This window comes from Stenella coeruleoalba (genome assembly GCF_951394435.1).
Source record: "Stenella coeruleoalba genome assembly, chromosome: 18".
Lineage (NCBI taxonomy): Eukaryota > Metazoa > Chordata > Mammalia > Artiodactyla > Delphinidae > Stenella > Stenella coeruleoalba.
The window spans coordinates 12,524,105-12,544,650 of record NC_137164.1 but is presented as its reverse complement, the minus strand read 5'-3'; the positions used below and the strand labels follow the sequence as shown (position 1 = coordinate 12,544,650).

Here is a 20,546-nt window from a genome sequence, read left to right as displayed (position 1 = left end):
AGAGTTGTTGCTGCAGTCTTATCTTTGTAAATGTAAGAAGCCAACTAGTTCCAAGGTGGTGATACAGTAAACTGAAAGCCGATTTTTCAATAACACTCTTACACTCTTACAAATTGTTATCAGTTAGTAAAATGTGGGATGATCATAAAGCATCTGAAGATATTAAAATGTAATTTTTACTACTGAATACTTTTTTTTTTTTTAACATCAAGAAGAGTTATTCAAGAATTCTAGCGTTAGTTTGGGAGAATTTCTTCAAATTAGTAAATATCTGAGATATTTAGGTACCAACTTGCAAAAAAGCATTCCAGTTTTTTAGATTTTTTAATAAATAACTAATGTGTGCTGAAAGTTTTAGTACACTGCACAGTGACAGGGTGGTCTTTGCATTAGATGTAAACATCTTCATCTTGATAGCTCAAAAGGTGTAATTTTTCTGCCTTCTTGTTTTGCACAAAGAAAAATTTATAAATTTCCTGAAAGTCTTATTCACACTTCTTATGTTGTGGGTATGGATTATGTTAATCTACTGCACACAGTTGTTACTTTAAGTAAGGGTTGAGTGACAGCTTCTGGACATTCACATTTCTTTCCTTTCTTTCTGCAGGACATGAAAGCTAAAAAAGAAAACACCTCAAGAGCTTTTGGTTTTATTTTTTTGGTTTTTGTTTTTTGTTTTTGTTTTTTTAAAAAAAGTTGATAAACTGTGCGTACTTCATTCACAACAGATTTTCTATACATTCTACATTTAAACAGAAGTACACAGTTACTGTTAAAGATGCAGTATTATCTCTCAAATATTTGCTTCATTACTGTGTTTTGTAAAATTTGTGAGGATAAACTTGATGTGTTAGGAATTAAATATGTATATCTAGGTGCCAAATATGATTGTAAATCATATGTAATTTATTAAATATGTTCAGAGTTTATCTCAGACTGTTAACAGAAAATAAGCAATATTTCTAAGTGAAGTCCTAAATTAGTGAAATCGTAAATAACAAAAATTAATTTGAAGTCCTTTTAAACTTTATAGGCCAAAGGTAGCATGTAGGAAACTAACTTTTAAATGGGTATTGTGGTAGAATACAAACGTATATTTTTACTGTTACTGTAATAGCATCTCTGATGGGATTTGTAGGTGATATACTGCATCCTTAATTGTAATTGAGTGTAGCAACACTCATGTATCATGTGTAGAAATTAACACTTGCAGTTAACTGCTTTAAAAAAAACTGGAACAAATTGTCAGTGCTAAATAAGATTCCATTAACCTTATTTTAAAAAGGACTGGCCATTTATAACAAACTAGCAATTTTTATTTTTCTCAATGAGCAGGATCTGGAACTCCTAAGCCATCTACTCCTACACCAACCCCTTCATCGACCCCACACCCTCCTGATGCTCAGAGCTCAACTCCTATTACCCCTTCAGCTACCCCTACTCCCCAAGATTCAGGCTTCACCCCTCAGCCCACTTTGTTAACTCAGTTTGCTCAGCAGCAAAGGTCTCTGAGCCAGGCAATGCCTGTAACGACCATTCCTCTTTCCACCATGGTAACATCTATAACTACAGGAACCACGGCCACCCAAGTCATGGCAAACTCTGCTGGACTTAACTTCATCAATGTAGTGGGCTCTGTTTGGTAAGTTTGCATTGATGCCCTGATTTTTTTTTTAAGATACTGTAAGCAATCTAAAGAAATTCTTATTTGTGAAATTAAGAACAAATTGCATATTATTGAAATTGAAAGAAAATAGTTTCTATGCGGATAGAAGCTATCTCAACAAGTATGCTTTAATTTTAGGTGATCAATCTATTACATGCACTAATGATACTACTACACAGTGACAGTGGCTTAGATTTTCCTGTTTATCCTCTGTTTTACCATCTTTTAATCCATTGATTAGGACATTACTCTTCCAAATTATATTTTAAATATATAGTACTTGATAAATATTCAGTAAATATACAGTACTTGATAAATATATAGTACTTAATTGGTAAATATACAGTACTTAATTTTTGCCAACCTTGCTGTCACTTTCTAGCAAAAAAATGAAACTAAGCCTCCAAATTGACATTTAAGACAAATATCTGTGTTTGTTTAGTGGTTTGTTTTTTAATCCAAGGAATTATGTGGCTGATTTTCCCTTTTATAGTGCTAGTTTAATGCTCTGTCTTATTCTCCTGCAGTGGAGCTCAAGCTTTGATGAGTGGTTCAAACCCTATGCTGGGCTGTAACACTGGTGCCATAACTCCTGCAGGAATAAACTTGAGTGGCCTTCTACCCTCAGGAGGTCTGCTACCAAATGCATTGCCCAGTGCAATGCAGGCAGCTTCTCAAGCAGGTCAGAATATTAGAAATAATAACCTCTAATAAAATTGAAGTCCATGCTTATGTAAAAATGCCATTTTAATGATATTATTTAACATCCTTATTTTATGAAGTATTATGTCGGAAATATTTCCTTTCAAAAGCTTTAAGAATTCTGGTATTTGAATTAAAAACCCATCTAGCTATGAACTTCTCTGTGAGGAAACTTGGTAAGCCTGTAAGTCTCTGCAAATTTTATCTTTACCTTCCAAAGATTATTATAAAAGTAACTTTTATAATTGTCAGTGTAGTCCTGTCCCAGGTAAAAGAAATGTATTTTGAAAACATATATGAGCAAGAAAAGCAACACAGCATGGCATTTAAAAGCCTCAGTTCTGGAGCCAGACTGCCTGATGTGAATCCTGCTTGTGCAGCTTACTCTAACTGTGTAATCATGACAGAGTTACCTTTGTGCCTCACTTTCTTCATAAATGTGGATAATAATAATACTTTACCTCAGAGTTGTGAGGATTGAATGAATAAATACAGATGAGATGCTTAAACTATGCTTGAGATGTGATAAACATTCAAAAATATTTGCTGTCATCATCATTAGTAGTAGTTTTCTTGCAGTAGTAGTAATAATTATAATTACATATACTGAAAAAGAGTTTTAACAACTTGTGCTTTTTTTTTTTAATTTACTAATTATTTGGTTGCATCAGGTCTTAGTTGCAGCAGGCGGGCCCCTTAGTTCTGGCATGCAAACTCTTAGTTGAAGCATGCATGTGGGATCTAGTTCCCGGACCAGGGATTGAACCCAGGCGCGGAGTCTTAACCACTGCGCCACCTGGGAAGTCCTGACTTGCACCATTTTTTAATGCTCTTTAAGAGAATGTATTATATCTCAGAACAGTTCGATTTCTTACTACTGAGAAAAAAATTAACAGGAAAAGTAAACTCAGCATAGTAAGAAAAACTTATCTGAAACTTTCTATGAGTTAAGAGAAAGAGAACACAAAGAATATAATTTAAACATGTTAATATATTGCTGTGATTTTCTAATTCTAGCTCATATTCTTATTTTAATATGTCTAAATATGCTCTAGTGACAGAAGCCCTGGAAATGGAATCAGTGTTGAATTTAGGATTTTATATTTACATATAATTCTACCAGTTACTTGTGGCTCCAAATGCTAACTGTGGGGTCTGAAAGCAGTCACTTAATTTTTCCACCTTAGCCTGAGTTTCATCTGTTCTAAAATGGGAGTGAAAATTTCTAAATTCATTTGGTACTTATGAGAAATAAATGAAGTGATATGAAAGTGCCTTTAGAAAGCTATAAAGCATTATACAGATGTCATCCACCTTTAAAGGGAGTTATGTCTTCTTTTTTTTTTTATGAGAATCCTGGAGGGAATATCAGTATTGTCACATTTTTATCTGATTATGCATTTTCCATTTCTTATACAAGACTTTCATACTGTCATCTGTGCATTATTTGCTCTGTATCTTTTTTGGTACAATTATCTGCTTAAAGGACTATATACATTTTTAACTAGTGTTCGAATTGGTATATTTAGTGAGGAAAATATATACAGTACATACTTTGAGACTGGGATCAGCAAACTATAACCCACATCTAAGCTAAGAATAGTTCTACATTTTTTAAAGTTTGTTTTTTTAAAAAAAGACAAGAGAAAGAGTATATGAGAGTCTCTGTGTGGCCCATAAAGCCTACTGGAAGAGTTTGCCAACCCCTGTTTTATGATGTGCTCCATGTTGTGTCACAGATTTTGGGGAATAAGTTCATAATTAACAGAGCATCGTTTCCTGACTTTCAGCTTGATCCTTACACACAAAATTCAACAGCGTTCTTTAGCATTATTAATATTAGCATTTGTACTTTAAAAAATGGCACAGGGCACACTGCTTCTCAGAGATAGGGTTATTATCATATGCTGTTTAGCACTGAGGAATATAAATAGATGCCAGTCCCTGAAATGTATTTGCACAACAGTGATAGTTTTATTATATTTATGGTGTTTGCATACTGCTAGATTACTTTTCCAACCAACAGTCAAAATAGTTATAAAGAAGTCTCAGTTTCTGAAATACAGATTATAGTGTACATCTGGTGCTCACATCTTTGGTATTGATGAAAATAGGGGGTTTTTTGCTTACAAGAAATTTTTAAAGTATAGAAAATAAGCACATCTGTGCAGGAAGTACTTAAAGTATTATATTTTTATATACTAAAGTATAAAATACTTTCAAGTATAATAAAGTTGTAATTCCCTGTTTTAACCATGAGTTTTATTTAATAGGTGTTCCATTTGGTTTAAAAAATACTTCAAGTCTCAGGCCCTTAAACCTACTCCAGGTAAACCTGAAACACTGCTTTTTATTAAAGTTTTTATAGTTTTTGTTTGTTTGTTTGTTTTTAACCATGTAAGTTTGTACATATCAGCATTTGAAGTTTTGAGGTTGTCCAGAATCTTCTAAGGGTGTGGTTACCTTTGCATGTTCAAGTAGATAAGGGGAAAGAATTGGTATCCTATGTACTGCACTTTCATTGGCTCTGGCACCACTGCCAAGTCAAGAACTAGTTCCAGAGGGGAGAGTTGACAACTGCCCAGGAAAATAACTTGCCTACAATAGTAGCAGCAGGTATACTTAGAAATAATTTCTGTCTTAACAGACTTTTTATGTATGCATGTAGGTATTGCTGTTTGCTTATAGTAGATTTTCTGTGTGAATAGAAATTTTTAAAATTAGGTATGTGTGTTCTTTTCCTGAGGAGAATGTGACTTCGTGGCACAGTGCCAGGCACCTAGTAGTCAGTCAATAAATGTTTGTTAGATTATAGTTTGTGTCTAGTAGTGAGGCTTTTCTTAACACATTTTATCAATGTTAACATATAAAGAGAGATTGTAGGTAAAGAATTTAGTACATGTTGTGAACTTATAATATTCTGAGTGTTATGCTAGGTCCTTTAAGGATGGAGTTCAGTATTAAACTAGTAGGTTGGAAAATGGATGGGATTATCTACAGAGAATTTTTAGAAAAGGTAGACATAAATATAAAGACTTGGAGACAAAGAATGGCAGAGCTATGGATTGTTGGGAAATAAACAGATCAACCCAACCTGATATTCAGAAGTAATAAATCAGGAAATACATTTAGAACTAAATCTTAAAACTTATTTCCTGTCACAATACGCAAACAGTGTCAGTATTTACAGACTAATTGCAGAATGATCTAATTGTGTTATGGACACATTGGTTTATTTAGCCGACTTTCCTGCATTTTGCTGTAGGAATCTCTACAAGGATCAGTCTCAGTGTTAAGAGGAGTGGGATTCCTTAATAGCACTGATAATAAGGATTAAGGGCAAAGCCACCTTATAAATTATATTTTGCAACATTTATTACTGTCTACCTAATTGAGGAAGGAACATTTGACCTGTGCTTTGTCCAGGTTTACCTAACAGTGAGCTATGCTGGGTATAGAGCTTTTGACCCGAGACACCTTTTCTGACTATAAAGACCTAAGAGTTCTGTATTTGATATTTGCTTGGACTTTCCCACAAAACTTCAAAGTGCTTTTAACTTAGACTCCTGTAGAATAAAATGGAAAAACCATTTGTTTCCTGATGCATTTGGAATGCATAGTTTTAGTTTTTAGTGTGGAGTTTTCTGGATGATGCTTTTTTAAAAGTTTTTTTTTTAATTTATTCAGAATGACAGAGCAAGTAATGTCTCCAAACTAAATATGGACATCTAATGCATTTTCTTTTCAGCTTTGGAATTCCTAGCTATGTTACATAAAAATCCATGCATTTCTGGTTTAGGGCAAAGCTAGACCAAATTTAGGGAGACAAGTTTTCTTAATATATATCTGATTATCACTAGCTTCTTGTTTATACTTCCAAATGCATTTAATGCTGTTTTGTGTTGATGTATAAAAGGAGTTAAATAAAAGCAGTGTGTGTATTTGGATAGCTAACTATTAACTTGAAGCAGAAAGACTTACATTGGAGATTACTAACATATTTGAGAGCCAAAGTAACAGCATTTAAAAATTGTGTTTAAAGCGATTGTTCCTTTTTTTTAAGGGCAGGAATCTTGTTTTGTTTCCATTTTTGTTCACCTGTTTCCTCAGTCCCTGGAAGAATGCCTGACACATAGTGAATGCTCCAGAAATGTTTGTAGAATAAAGAAATTTAATCTGAAATCGGCTAATTAATTCTTGCTTACTTAATAGCTTCCAGGTGGCTCGCTCATTTTTAACACACTGCAGCAGCAGCAGCAGCTTTCTCAGTTTACACCACAGCAACCTCAGCAACCCACAACTTCTGTTCCTCAACAGCCAGGGGAGCAGGTATGTCCTTTCTACCTTCCATATGCTTTGTATCATAGAATTATAACCTTTTTTGGTATATGCCAAGCATATTTCAAGTGTTTTTATTTAGATTGTTTGAACCAACTTTTCATGTGCGGTTTTTCTTCATTAACAGTAGCAGCTATCAGTTATTGGGTGCCTATTTCTAATTCTCACAACCGCCATACTTGAATAGATGATGTCACTTCCATCTTGCATAGTCTGAAATAGATTCAGGTGACTAACTTGCTCACAACCATACATCGAGTGGCAGAGCAGGGATTCAAGTCCAAGTCTTTCTGCCTCTATAGGCCATGTATTTTCTACCCCATCATCATCCTTCTTTTGATAATATTTTGTCTCTATTAGAATACAGATGTTCTTTTTATCTTGAAGCATAAAACAGAGCGAAGATAGACAAAAACAAATACTTTGTACATTGCCAAACAAAATGAAATTGAACAAGAACTACAGTAAATTAAAGTAATAGAAGGAACTTCAGATTTTTCTGAACCTTTGCTGCACTTCGGAATCATCTGGGAAACTAAAAATTACTGATTGCTGAGTCCCACCCTCATCGTTTCTCTTAGTTCATAATTAAATATATGTAATGTTCACTATCAGTCCTTCCACCAAAGATTCCCCAGTCAAATCTTGATTGGATAATGCTCATCCTCTATTAGATTTTTCAGGAAAGGCACATTTAAAACTATTTTTCTTTATTACCACATAAAGGATTACTTGGCTGGATATAAAATTCTTGATTTGCACTTTCTTTACAAAATTGTAAAATACTGTAACATAAAATTTACCATCTTAACCATTTCTAAATATGCAGTTTAGTAGCATTAAGTATATTCATATTGTTGTGCAGCCAATCTCCAGAACTTTTTCATCTTGCAAAAGTGAAACTCTGTACCCATGAAACAACTCCTTATTTCCCCCCTCTTCTAGCCAACTTTCTGTTTCTGTGAGTTTGACTACTCCAGGCACCTCATATAAGTGAAATTATACAGTATTTGTCTATTTGTGACTGACCTGTTTAATTTAGCATAATACCCAAAAGTTTCATCCATGTTGTAGCATGTGTCAGAAATTCCTTTTTAAGGCTGAACAGTATTTCATTGTATTTATGTATCACATTTTATTTATCCATTTATCCATCAATGGACATTTGGATTGCTTCCATCTTTTGATGGAAGTCTGAGTTATCTTTTTTTTTTTTTTTTTAATGAATTGTGCTTTAGGTATTAAGTCTGAGAACTCCTCACCTAGCCCTAGGCCCCAAAGTTTTTTTTTCATAGTTTCCATTTAATTCTATGATCCATTTTCAGTTGATTTTTATAAAAGGTATGAGACTTTGGTCCAGGTTCATTTTATGCGGGGATATGGATGTCCATTTGCTCCAGCACCATTTGTTAGAAAAGCCATCCTCCTCAACTGAATTACTTTTGCACCTTTGTCAAAGATCAGTTGGCTGTGTTTGTGTGGCTCTATTTCTGTATTCTCTACTCTGTTTCACCCATCTATGTATTAATATCTGTCACTCTGTTAGTACCATACTGTTGTGATCGCTGTAGACTATGTATATATATACACACACACACATATATATACACACATACACATACATATAGTAAGTCTTAAAATCAGACACAGTGATTCTTCCCATGTTATCCTTTTTCAAAATTCTTTAGCTGTTCTAGATCCTTTGCCTTTCCTTATGAATTTTAGAATCATCTTATCTATATCTACAGAAGACTTTGCTGGGATTTTTAAAGGAATTGAGTTAAACCTAAAGGTCATTTTGGGAAAGGCTTAGCATGTTTACTATGTGAGTTTTCTAGTCCATGAACACAGTGTGTCTCTAGGCTAAAATCAGCTAGTTTTCAGCATACAAAACCTATATGTTTCATAGATTTACACCTAAGTTTCTTTCCTTCTTTCTTTCTCTTTCTTTCCCTTCCTTCCTCCCTTTCTCCCTCCCTCCCTCCCTTCCTTCCTTTTTTTTTCCCATTCTTGGGAAATTGTTAATGGTATTGTTTTTAATTTCGTTTTCTGCATGTTCATTGCTAGTATACAGAATTGGTTTTTGTATGTTGATCTTGTGTTCTGCAATCTTACTGACCTCACTTATTTGTTCTAGAAGTTTTTTTGTAGATTCATTAGGGTGTTTTTTCCTAAATAATCAATGCCATTTGCAAATAAGGGCAGGTATTTTTTCTTTTTAATCTGTATGCCTTTTTGTTTCCTTTTCTTGAATGTGCTCACTAGAAGTTCTAGTACTATGTTGCAAACAGTGTTTTAAGCTTTAAAAACTTGTTCTGATGAAGCTTTATAGAAGCAATATTGAAAAAAACAAACAGCCCTATCAAAAAATGGGCAGGCCTAAGTAGATGAAAAGGGAATCCTCTTGCACTGCTGGTGGAAATGTAAATTGGCGCAGCCACTATGGAGAACAGTATGGAGGTTCCTTTAAAAACTAAAACCCAAGCTGCCATATGATCCAGCACTCCCATTCCTGGGTATATATCCAGAAAAGATGAAAACTCTTATTTGAAAAGATACATGCCACCCCCATGTTCATAGCAGCACTGTTTATAATAGCCAAGACGGGAACAACCCAAGTGCCATCAACAGATGATTGGCTTAAGAAGATGTGTATATATACAGTGGAATATTAGCCATAGAAAGAATGAAATATTGCCATTTACAGCAATGTGGATGGACCTAGAGAATATCAAACTAAGCGAACTAAGAGCAAGACTAATGTTATATGATATCACTTATATGTTGAATCTAAAAAATAATACAAACCAATCTATATACCAAACAGAAACAGACCCACAGACACAGACATAGAGAACAGACGTATGGTTACCATGTTGCAGGGGCGCTTAAATTAGGAGTATGGGATTACCAGATACAGACTACTATACAGAAAATCGATAAGCAACAAGGATTTAACATGTAGCACAGGGAACTACCTTCAATATCTTGTAATAACCTATAAGGGAAAATAATTGAAAAATATGTGTGTGTGTATATATATACAACTGAATTACTTTGCTCTATACCTGAAACTAACAATACTGCTTATAGAAGCCTTAGTAATTATTTTTAATACAGAATCAGTTCTGAAAATTAGGTTTTATTTTCTTGCTTTCAAAATACCATAAGCTTATTCTTGCTAATTCTAAATACCTTTGACGTCTTTTCCTTAGGCCATTCTTTTTGCAAGACCTAGACTAATGTTGATTTTTTTTTCATATAGGAGTAAAATACTAATTCCACCAATCCAAAATTGTTTTTATTTTTGTACAAGTCACGTGTTATTTTTTTATTCAGGCTTCTGAACAAAGTTGTACCAGTCAAGAACAGGCCTTATCTGCTCAGCACACTGCAGTTATTAACCTTGCTGGAGTAGGAAGTTATATGCAGTCACAGGCAGCTGGTTGGTATCTTCATAACTAAATATGTTGAATTTATTTAAAGTGTCTAATCTATTTGGGATCTCACCATTTTAACTGTTTCTTTTCCTTGTGCAGACAGTTACAAGGAAAAAGTTTAGTTGTATTTAATGTGTGAACTATTAAATGGATTGATGGCACTCAGATTTTTTTCATTATTTTGATAATTGATTAAAGTGCTTTGACCTACATATATTAACAGCAGTTAATGTTTTCCTCATGTTAAATTTTGTTGGGAAAAGTTTACAGTTACCCAACTTACTAGGAAGCTTCTAAAGCTGTTAGCTCTTCAGTTTTCCTGGGTTATTGAGACTGCATTTTTCCAGATTGCACAATCTTTTGTCTCGTTCCAGTGGCTTGTAGTTGTATGAATTAGGACTTAGTCAAGTAGCTTAGCTTCTGTAAGACACTTGTAAAAAAATGATTGTACTAAGTGATTGCTCACCACTTCTAGTAATAAATGGTGCACCAAAGATATGTGTTTAATGAAGATCATTTCATCAGTTGAAGATAGCAATTATAACTACATTTAATTAAAATCAAGACGCCACATGTATAAGAAAACTGAGATACTGTTTGAGGATTAATGAGTGAACATGTTAACATTTTGAATTATCATTGGGCTTACTATGATGCCTTTAGAATCTGGTATAATTCTGTGTCCGAATTTGGAATAATTTATGTAAAGTTCTAATTTAGAGGCAGTGAATTTCCAAATGGAAATTTATTAGTATAAACTTTTACCCTACAAGCTATTTTTTCCTAAAATAGCTGTAGTATAATTTAGTGGAAAGAACTCTAGGCTGAAAAATGAGAATGTTCCTAGCTCGACTTGCCACTAATTACCTTTGAGTCACTCAAACGATCCAGGTCTGAAATGTCCTCAACTGAGCAGTGCAAGAGTTGAACTTGTCCCTGATCTCACTCAGCTCTAAAAGGTTCACCACCTTTGTTGCTAATAGTGTAGTCTAACATTCATCTTTTAGCACTTGTCTACCAGTTTTGTCCTTATGGTAGTTTGGATTTCTCCCACTCCATTTCCTACCTGATTGGTTATATTTTAAAATAACATACTGTATTCAATGTTTTGCTAGAAAGCCTTCTCAACAAAATAGCACTAGTATCAAATTTCATTGAGATGTAAGAAAAGAGAGGGATACAGTGCTTTGGCCCACATGCTTTCCCTTCTCTTCCATGTCCAGGAAGTTCTATCATCAATGGTACCCTCAACTAACAGGAGACTGTACTAAATTTATTCTGAAATGTCTGTGATTTGATACTTAAGATTAATCATACTGATACTTTTCTATTATTTCATTTTCTGTGTTGTCCTTTTCTAACCCTGGTAGCCTTCAAACTTTCTGACTGGCCTGCTTTCCCCTTCTCCTCTCTGTAGTGTTGTCTCAGCTTGGCTCTGCCGAGAACAGACCTGAGCAAAGCCTTCCTCAGCAGAGATTCCAGCTCTCCTCTGCCTTTCAACAGCAGCAGCAACAGATCCAAGTAATCCAGCAACTTCACTCTGGTTACATTTTTAAAGATACTCTGCTCCAAAAGTACTTCAAAATACCTTACTTTAGTTTTATGTTACTGTCTTTTAAGACTATACAGTAATTGGTAAATAATTTAGCAAATTTTATTTAAAAGTCTGACAATTTTAGCCAGTGAACTTGGAGCACTGAATATTTTGTACATTTAAGTCATACTCCTTTCCTAATTCAAAATCTTCCCTGAAGTGCTGGTGGCACATTAACATACATTTTTATAGGTTTCAGTACATTTTGAAATAGTTGTAAGTGCCAATGGTTAACTTTTTAATACTGTACTGCAGAAAAAGGCAAGTGTACCAGTGTTCCTATTTGTAAATGTCATACCTGTTTTTGAAGAATGTTGTTCCATTATTCTAGAAGTCAGCATATTATAGTTGACTTTCTTTAATTTGCAGGGTAGTTTTATATTGCTATAAACTATCATACAACAAAATGGTAACTGAAGTTGCTGAGTTACTGCAATATAGACTGGCCAGGCAAAGTAACAGAAATACTTTTGAAGTTTACCAAGAGCCATTTTTAAAGCCCGCAGCAGGCTTCTGTGCCACTGGTGCTGTTTGACTGTGCATTGTCCTGATGTGGTATAGTCCTTTTTTGTTACCTTGGTGCTTTCTCCCTTTCAGTTTTGTTGTTTTCATCACTCTCAGGAAAAGCATCTTCCATACCTGCCTACCTTTAACCTAACTTGATTTTTTTCCCCTCTGCTTTGCAGCAGTTGCGGTTCTTGCAGCATCAAATGGCTATGGCGGCAGCAGCAGCAGCACAGACAGCTCAGCTACATCGTCATCGGCATACAGGCAGCCAGTCAAAAAGTAAAATGAAGAGAGGCACGCCAACCACTCCAAAATTCTGAGGCTTGCATTATTTTTTTTTAAAAAAACGTAAGAGCATTGAATCAAAAGGATTCTGAGTTTCTACTTCGTTTTTGTTTTTTAACGTGTCAGTATTTTACATTGCTAGATATACAAACTTTATACAGAAGCACAACCCTATGATTTTTAAATGAAAACAGGGAAATGGTTTAACGAACCATTAGGGTGAGTTTGCCTAAGTCATTGCTTTTTAAAAATGGTTTCACTGTACATAATACAGAAGTGACCTAAGAAATACTAGAAACATCTTTCAGAAGAATGTAGTTTGATATTTATTTAGTATAAAAGGTTTGTGCACAGTGTAACAAATACAGTTTTTACAAATCTGTTTTGAAAATGTGGTGGTTGTTTATTTGGGTTTCATACTCTTAAATACTTCATCCATCAGTTTTTTTACTTCTTTGTGTCTTGTAACGGCTCGGCTCATACAATCTTGAAGTTTAGCTCCAGTCAGTCCACTTCCACCTGAAAAAGTATTGTGCCAACACTTATTTTTACATGATCTACATCATGTCAAGTTATTGACATAAAACCAAAAAAGTGAATAATATAAACCAGTGGTGTGGTCTCAAGATTTGCAGGTTTATGTTTTAACAAGACCTCCTGAAGTTTAAGAACCACTGACATACAATATAAAAATGCAAGGCATCTGAAGTAACAAAGAAACCACATAGTAAATTTACATTACATAAACCAGTAAAACATCCCACATTCCATTTGGCCCTCCCTAACATAAAGAAGCTCATGCTGAGTTTTCATCTACGTGTTTAGTACTGCAATGGAAGGAAAGTGCGTGCCTGGTTTGTGAAGACAACATAGCTTGCCTTCCTCGTCCATTACTACTGTTAAGGTTCCAGTTGCCAGGTTTTCCTCCTCTTCAGTAGGGTCAACTATAAGCAGAGTGCTATTTTAAAAATGAAAAGGTATAAATTATCAACCCGTGGGACAAATTTTATTTTAGAAAACCGTACAAATTAAACTCACTACCTGCATTTTAGCTTAAGCAAGGAGCTAGAACTGGTAGAAACCAGAAAAGTTAACAGCAACCTGAAATTCTACTACTTGTAAGAATCTTTGTCCTCCCTTCAATTAAATATACAACCTTTTAATACATTTGATTAACTTACTCATCAAACACAGCAAAGGAAGTTGCAACTGGATGAGTTCTAATATTCAAATAACTTTTCTTCTTTAAATTAACTTCTGCTAAAGCAGTTTCTTCATTTATAGTAACTTCAGGCAACTGTACTAGAAAAAGGCGAATATGTAAAGTCAGTCTCTCACTCTAGTGAAAGAAACAAAAAGGCATTCTATGCTTCATTAATTCACTTTTCCCTCTATTAAACTTGTCCAGAAGTAGTATTTTTAAAAAAATATATCTTAGAACAATTAAGGCAAATACAGTAGATACAAACACGTTTTTTTTTAATTTAGAAACACATGAATGATAGGTAAGTCTTAACAAAAACCTTTAAAAATTTATTGAGAAATTTTACCAAAACGGAACATTCTGACACATAAGTAGGAGTATTGCCTAAGGTTGCTTACCATTTTTTAAAGCTGCTAACAAAGCAAAGGTGCAAGCATCCAAAATGTTTCCATCATGGTTGAGGCAAATGAGATCACAGTATAGAACCCAAGCAAGCTAAAACAGTTTAAACAAAGTGGAAATTAAAGCCTTCTGATTGCTATAACGTGGTATTTGTTTCTACTTACAAACCACACCCTTGGCTAGACAATCAAGATAACCTTCAAGGCTCAGAAACTTTAAAAAAAAAGAAATTAAATTTCCCCCACAAAACATTTCAGAATTAATAAAAGCTCATAGCTTCTTTATTCCTCTTACCTTTCCTGGAGAGATACACAAGTCCTCTTTCTGAATTACCTGTGAACTTGATTTGAAGACATAGAACACAGTAAATAAAAGTTCAAAAACTCTCTAAAATGAATGATAGTCACATTTTATCATAATGATCTTACTTTTCAATGACATCTGCAATGAACTGGCTGGCCACCTGGGCCTCTTCTCCAGGAGGTCCAGACCGAAATCTCCAGGAACACAGAGGTGATAGATCCACATTAGGAACTGAAAGAAACTGCAGCTATGAACCAAACATCACCTGTCGTTTAGTTTTAAAGATAATATCAATCCATGGCAAAGACAACTGTAGGCATGGATAGGCTTTCCAAGTGGAAAGCACTGTAACACATCAGTTATATTCTTTTTCATCTCTGTGAGAATCTTATGCTTAGATAAAATTTATTTTTTCCCACACAACCGCCCCGCCAAAAAAAAAAGCGTGTGTTTAAGAAACAGCCTTAATCCTAAATTATTCACAAAAGTTTCTGGGTTTCTTTCAAAATACCCCAATCTGTAACAGTAAATAGCCCCTCTATTCATACCAACTGTTCTGCATTTTTAAAAGGTTGGTTCCTACCATAAAGAAAAGATGGTCCAAGTTAAGGAAAAAAATCACATACTGGTATAAAGGAAAATTCTTTATGGAGACAGAAAAGTTTGCAATTACAGCCCTTTGCCTAAGAGAATCTATTTTCTTGGCTGATGACATCTGTATAAACCAAAAGTGATCAAACAAGTTTGATAAAAGGTATTTACAAAATTCTGTATCTTGCTATTATGCTATCTTCTAACATAAACATACATAAAACTTTTCAGGGACGTCTGAAGCTTATGAATAATTTTTTCAACTCACCTACTAAGATTTAACTATAATAATAGTGTTAACTGTCTTAAAGTATTTGTATTAAATTTATGAAGGCATTTAACTTACCAACATATCCTTTATCAGGGGCATCTGTTGGTGGTGCTCCAAATTCCTACAGAAGCAGACAAATGTTTCCTATGAAAGAAGCTACTAAAAAATTGTGAAGAAGTCAGTTATGGAAGCCTCTACCAAAGACCATCTTAGCTAGTTAACTACATCATGAGCATCTACTGGGAAGATGAGCTTAGGAACGTATGTCAGGGGCTCTAGGAACATTGGACCGCGCCTCACCAGCTCTGCAAGGCAAGAAGGCAGTGTAGTAGCACAGCTGATGGTAGTGCTACTCATCAAAATTACTTGGGGCTCTTTAGATTTCTGTCCCACTCTCTCTTCCTAAGAGAAAGAAAATAGATTCTCTTATTCAGTAGCCAAGAATCTGAATTTTTAAACTCCAGGTGATACTGACAGTCAGATTTAGGAATCGATGGTATAATGGTCAAGAGCAAAAGCCCTAGAATTACCTAATTCAAAAGTGAGACCCACACCTTTTGGCTGAGAGACTTTGGGCCAGTTATTGAATGAACTTAGGTTAAGTAACTCAGAGTTCAGTGTAGTCGAAAAAGCAGAGGCTTTGGAGTCAGTCATGTCTAAGTTCTATTCATGAGCCTTATGTTCCTGGACAAGTTACTGAATGTCATGTAAAATAGGAAATGAAGAAAGAAATACTTCAAATGATTATCCTGAGGATTAAACTGGATAATTCTGTAAAACACCTAACACAAGGTGCCTGGAACATAGCAAATACTCAGTAAATAGTAGCTATTATTCCCTCAAGTTTTTCTTTTGAGCAATTTCTACACATTTGCACAGATTAAATGGCATCACTAGATAAAAATGTCATCAAAAATCTCTCAATTTCTCAAATTACAACCAAATTCTTTAAAAAGTAAAGGTGGTGAGGATTGTTTTAAGTTGTTCCATTTCAGCACATTTGAGAATGTTCATAAATTGTAATTAAGAGCCATTAAACTTGGGTTGTATTATCTAAAACTCAAAGGTGAAAACTTGGGAAATGAAAACAAATACTAAAAAAGACACCTTATTGCCTAATCAACAGCAGAACTACAGGTGTGTATTACAATCTAATAAGTATATAAAGCTAATTTAGTAACTCAAATCTTAGTAATATATACAGTAAACCTACCGCTTTAATTCCACAAATTACTGTAGTGTTTCCCAGCTTCACTAAAGAAGAACCATCTGCAGTACCAATTGAACCTGAAAAGGTAAGTATTTAAACAAAATGAAAAAGTGTTTTCGTCTTCTACGTATGATTCTATCTTGCTACATATCTAAGTTGTTTATGAAAATTTATTCCTTTCTTGAGTCTTTCTAAAATTACAGTTGACCCCTGAGCAACATGGGTTTGAAATGCACCTTTCCACCTATATACAAGGATTATTTCCAATAAATATTACCACAGTACTACACGATCCACAGTTGGTTGAGTCTGAGGATGCACAGCGTCGGTTACGAAGCACCGATCCATAACTGTAAAATTACGCTTGGATTTCTGACTGTGCGAGGGCCGGCACCCCAACACCCTCGTCGTTCAAGGGTCAACTGCACTGGTCTAAGGATTGTTCATTGTCCCTGAAGTGAGTTAATCCTTTGTTGTTCAATCACAGGGCTGTTACAAAGATTTAAATCTCTTGACACAAAATCCCTTAGACACGGTAGAATTTGTCTGAAATACTGTTTAAATGGCTCAGAGGCTAAAACTTGGGAATGTCATATAGGTAAAATTGGGAAATTCCATGTTTGCAACAGAAGGTTTAATAAATGTAAGATATGTAAGAAAACCATGTCTTAGAAGTTTTGAACAGGGGAAAGCAGGAAAACACTTTATAGTTATTTTAAAATTTAAAATGAGCATAACAACTGAGAGGACAGTGAGTTTAAAAAAACTTTGCAAAGAAAAATTTACTTTAAATAAAAACTATTTTCAGAACTGAAGCAACCTCAACATTCTATTTTAGAACTCAAAATACCCTCACCTATGTTGACAGTTGTGGTCCTGAATTCACCAAGTTCTCTTCCATCAGGACGGCAATTCTCTTTCTAAATAAATATATGAAAGTAGATTACATCTACGTATATATTTTACACACACCAGTGAAAATACACTAAACCTCGTTAATTCAAATTAATTTGAATTACTTGAAAATTGTCTTTTAAAAACTGAGGTATAATTGTCGTATGACAGTTTAGGTGTGCAATGTAATGATTGATATTTGTATTTATGAAAAAAGCACGATATCATTATCAAAAAGCAAAAAATGTACATAACCACCTTTACTTACCAAAAATCTTCTGTAATACTCCAGAGGTTCCACAGTTCTGAAACACATGTTAAAAATGAGATAAATTAGTAAATCAATATAAATCCAGAAACTGGCAAAAATCTTAATAGTGTGGTGATGGAGCAGAAATCTCCAAAATTTGTAACTAAGTTTCTTTCATGAATTCTAACGTTTATGTTGCCACGTGTTGCTAATTATAAAAATTAGATACCTTTGCAATAATCATACTCAAAGGCTGTCCTTAATTTTGCTTTAAACAAGTATAGGGTTGGAGCCCAAAACCCTCGGGCATCTTTAGAAGAGGATTAATACAGGTGTGAAAATAACATCACTCTCACTCTGAAGCAGGGATTCTTGGTGGGCAGGAAAAGAAAGTTACATATTTTTCGCTATCCCGTGACTGAAATTTAGCATACTCTTCAATTACGACCGTTGGCAATAAACCATTAATGTTAGCCGTACCTGCGACTTTAACAACCACAGAGAGTAAATGTTTTCGTTTTTACTTTAGAGTTGTCAAAGGTACCTGTAAGACTCATCGTTACTTCGAAATTCCAGGAGTTAGTTACTAACCTCCCCAGGAGATCTTAATTAAGAAAGTTAATTCTAAAACAGATGTATATCTCATTATACCATAAACTTGGAATTTATACAAACAGATAACTGTTTCAGTACAATTGGTTTCCTTTGCAATCTTATTTCTTTTATTTAAAACTGGACTCAGAACGAAAATCTACAAGCTTCTCCAGAGCGGCAGCAAAAACGCTTAAGTAAAACCTTCCGAACGAGGAACAACGCTTTTAGAAATAAATTTCAAGGGAGAGGGAGAGCATCGTGGCAGGTGCTTCTAACAGAACACTTTTCACGAGGTTACAACTGCTCCCCGGGGTCTGCAGGTCTACTACTCACCAAGCCACAGCGCTCGCAGCGGGTAGCGAGCTCAACACAGCCCCTTCCAGCGCTCGCCTCCCCGACGGGAAGAGGCCCCCTTTCCCTTCACTACGACCACCTCCAGTCCTCCCGCTCGCCGCCCGCTTCCGTGGTGGAAAGAAGTGGGAACCAGGTGTGTGTGTGGGGGGGGGGGGTCTCCTGGGGAGAAAATTACGGGTAACGGTAGCCGCCAACCGGCACGGTACGAACTCGCGCCCGCCAGCCTCCCACACTCACTTGAATCCGGCAGCCATCTTCCGCCCGCGCGTCTGCGTCTGCGCGTCTGCGTCTGCGCGTCTGCGCGCCTGCGCCTGCGCGCGCGCCGCCTTCGCCTGGGTAGCACTGCCCCTTCCGCCGGCTCTGAGGCCCCGCTTCGCATTTTCAATACTGACGCCTGCGCCCTTCTCCCGCTGCCGGGTATCTAGAAGGCAGGGTGGAGTGGGTGGAGCGGGCGGCGTGGGGAAGGTTTCTAGCCTGCATTTGCTTAGACTTCCCCTAGTCAGACGCCCCTCGAGGTTTCCTAGACTTTGACACGTTTTGACGAATCGGCTATTACAGAAGTGATGAGTGCCTGTTTAGAGACTGGTGGTTGAAGAGTTTCAGAGAAAACCGACCTTATATAAAGCAAAGAATCAGGTGTTGAGTGTGGAGCATAATTCCAGTGTTTCAGGGTCCTTTTCCCTTCTCCTTCTTATTCTGGGCCCTGGGCTTGCCTTCTCCCAGGTAAAAGCCTCCCTGCTCCAGCACCGAAGAATTACGTAAATTTTCTGTGCGCTCGTTTTCCGCACCAGGTGACATTTGCAGGTGCCGGGAGCGGGCTCCAAAGGAGCAGCTTTTGTTGTATCCTGTGTCGTGGCTCAAGACCTCCATCTCCTTCGTATAAAATACAGGGCATCCAATTCAGTTTGAATGTCAGATAAACAAAGAGTACACCCAAAGTAGTTCGTGTTATTGTTACCAGAAGCTGGGGGAGAACTGGGAAAGTTTTAGAAATAGATGGTGGTGATGGTTGCAGGAAATTGTGAATGCAGTTAATGACACTGTAGTGTACACATAAAGTGGTTAAAATGGGAAATTTTATGTTTTATCACAGTTTTAAAAAATTAATGTAATATACCAAAAACAAATGGGTGGGTTATATGGTCTGTGAGTTTTATTTTAATAATGCTGTTAAAAAACGATTCGTTTCCTATGTGAAATTCAACTTATGTGGACATCCTGAATTTGTACTTGCCAATTCCGGCAACCTTACTACGGTGGAACAGAGAGTCGGCCCCCCGCCCTCCCAAAAACGGACTGAGCGCCTCCTATACAATTACATATTCTTCGCCTTGCCGCGCGGGGGCGCTGTGGGCGGCGCGGGCTCCCGGGTCGTGGCTGGGTCTGGCCGCGGCGGCGCTGTGGGCGGCGGGCGCCCGGCTGGCGCTGTCTCTCTGCGGGTGGGAGGCGGGGCTGCGCGGCCGCACTTCCGCATGTGTGTAGGCGCGGGATAGGGCGGGCAGCTTCGCCGGCATGGAGGATGGCTCCGCTCCTGCTGCAGCTGGCGGTGCTCGGCGCGGCGCTGGCGGCTGTAGCCCTGATTCTGGTGAGGAGAGGGGTTGGGGACCGACGCGGGCCTGGGCTCACTGCTCTCCGGGAGACTCGGGCCCCAGGCATCCTCTCCTCCGCGCTGCCGGCTCTTGGGCGTGTCCCTTGCACCATACTTCCTCTGAGCCTTGACCCCAGAATTTCCTCTGCTAGAATTTCACACCCCCTTTCTTCCGTTCTTTATGTTTACTTTAGAGCTTTATATCCCTGCGTGCCCAGAGCCTAGTACTTGTGTTTACTGGGACATGCCCACCCTGTCTTATGTCACCCCTGGTCCCCGGACTCTGCCCACCCGCCTTCTGAGCCCCGACCTCTCCAAGATTTCCTCCCGAGTCTGCAATCGCTGTAGTTCTG

At 36.6% G+C, this 20,546-nt stretch overlaps 3 protein-coding genes across 17 annotated transcripts in view; 2 read left to right on the top strand and 1 right to left on the bottom strand.

Moving 5' to 3' along the window:
- SUPT20H (SPT20 homolog, SAGA complex component) overlaps positions 1 to 12,567 on the top strand; it is a gene marked incomplete at its 3' end in the record, with an annotated part of 39,371 nt that extends 26,804 nt beyond the window's left edge. For 10 of the 12 annotated variants that reach the window (XM_079902616.1, XM_079902619.1, XM_079902618.1 and 7 more), the window contains 7 exons: positions 1,573 to 1,642; positions 2,194 to 2,348; positions 4,642 to 4,697; positions 6,581 to 6,697; positions 10,046 to 10,151; positions 11,564 to 11,667; positions 12,427 to 12,567. In XM_079902616.1, the coding sequence (XP_079758742.1) occupies positions 1,573 to 1,642; positions 2,194 to 2,348; positions 4,642 to 4,697; positions 6,581 to 6,697; positions 10,046 to 10,151; positions 11,564 to 11,667; positions 12,427 to 12,567 (749 nt within the window). Of the gene's footprint in view, positions 1 to 1,335; positions 1,643 to 2,193; positions 2,349 to 4,641; positions 4,698 to 6,580; positions 6,698 to 10,045; positions 10,152 to 11,563; positions 11,668 to 12,426 lie in introns of all 12 variants that reach the window. The other 2 variants (XM_079902612.1, XM_079902610.1) reach the window with 2 other exon arrangements.
- Positions 12,568 to 12,908: 341 nt separating this feature from the next.
- EXOSC8 (exosome component 8) lies at positions 12,909 to 18,901 on the bottom strand. 2 transcript variants are annotated; one of them, XM_079902626.1, is made up of 11 exons: positions 18,843 to 18,901; positions 17,676 to 17,712; positions 17,370 to 17,433; positions 16,517 to 16,590; positions 15,379 to 15,424; positions 14,567 to 14,672; positions 14,433 to 14,478; positions 14,135 to 14,231; positions 13,714 to 13,834; positions 13,384 to 13,490; positions 12,909 to 13,051 (listed from the first exon to the last, which is right to left on the bottom strand). In XM_079902626.1, the coding sequence occupies exons 1-11, from the start codon at positions 18,857 to 18,859 to the stop codon at positions 12,936 to 12,938; spliced, it is 831 nt and encodes a 276-aa protein (XP_079758752.1). In that variant the 5' UTR covers positions 18,860 to 18,901; the 3' UTR covers positions 12,909 to 12,935. The 2 variants fall into 2 exon arrangements, with proteins under 2 accessions (XP_079758752.1, XP_079758753.1); XM_079902627.1 differs by lacking the exon at positions 14,135 to 14,231 and having other exon boundaries at positions 13,714 to 13,829.
- A 1,103-nt stretch (positions 18,902 to 20,004) lies between these two features.
- ALG5 (ALG5 dolichyl-phosphate beta-glucosyltransferase) overlaps positions 20,005 to 20,546 on the top strand; it is a 36,452-nt gene continuing 35,910 nt past the window's right edge. Inside the window, exon 1 of one of the 3 annotated variants that reach the window (XM_079902624.1) lies at positions 20,005 to 20,190. In XM_079902624.1, coding sequence (XP_079758750.1) covers positions 20,125 to 20,190 — 66 coding nt within the window. In that variant the 5' untranslated portion in view covers positions 20,005 to 20,124. The remainder of the gene's footprint in view (positions 20,191 to 20,546) is intronic. The other 2 variants (XM_079902625.1, XM_079902623.1) reach the window with 2 other exon arrangements.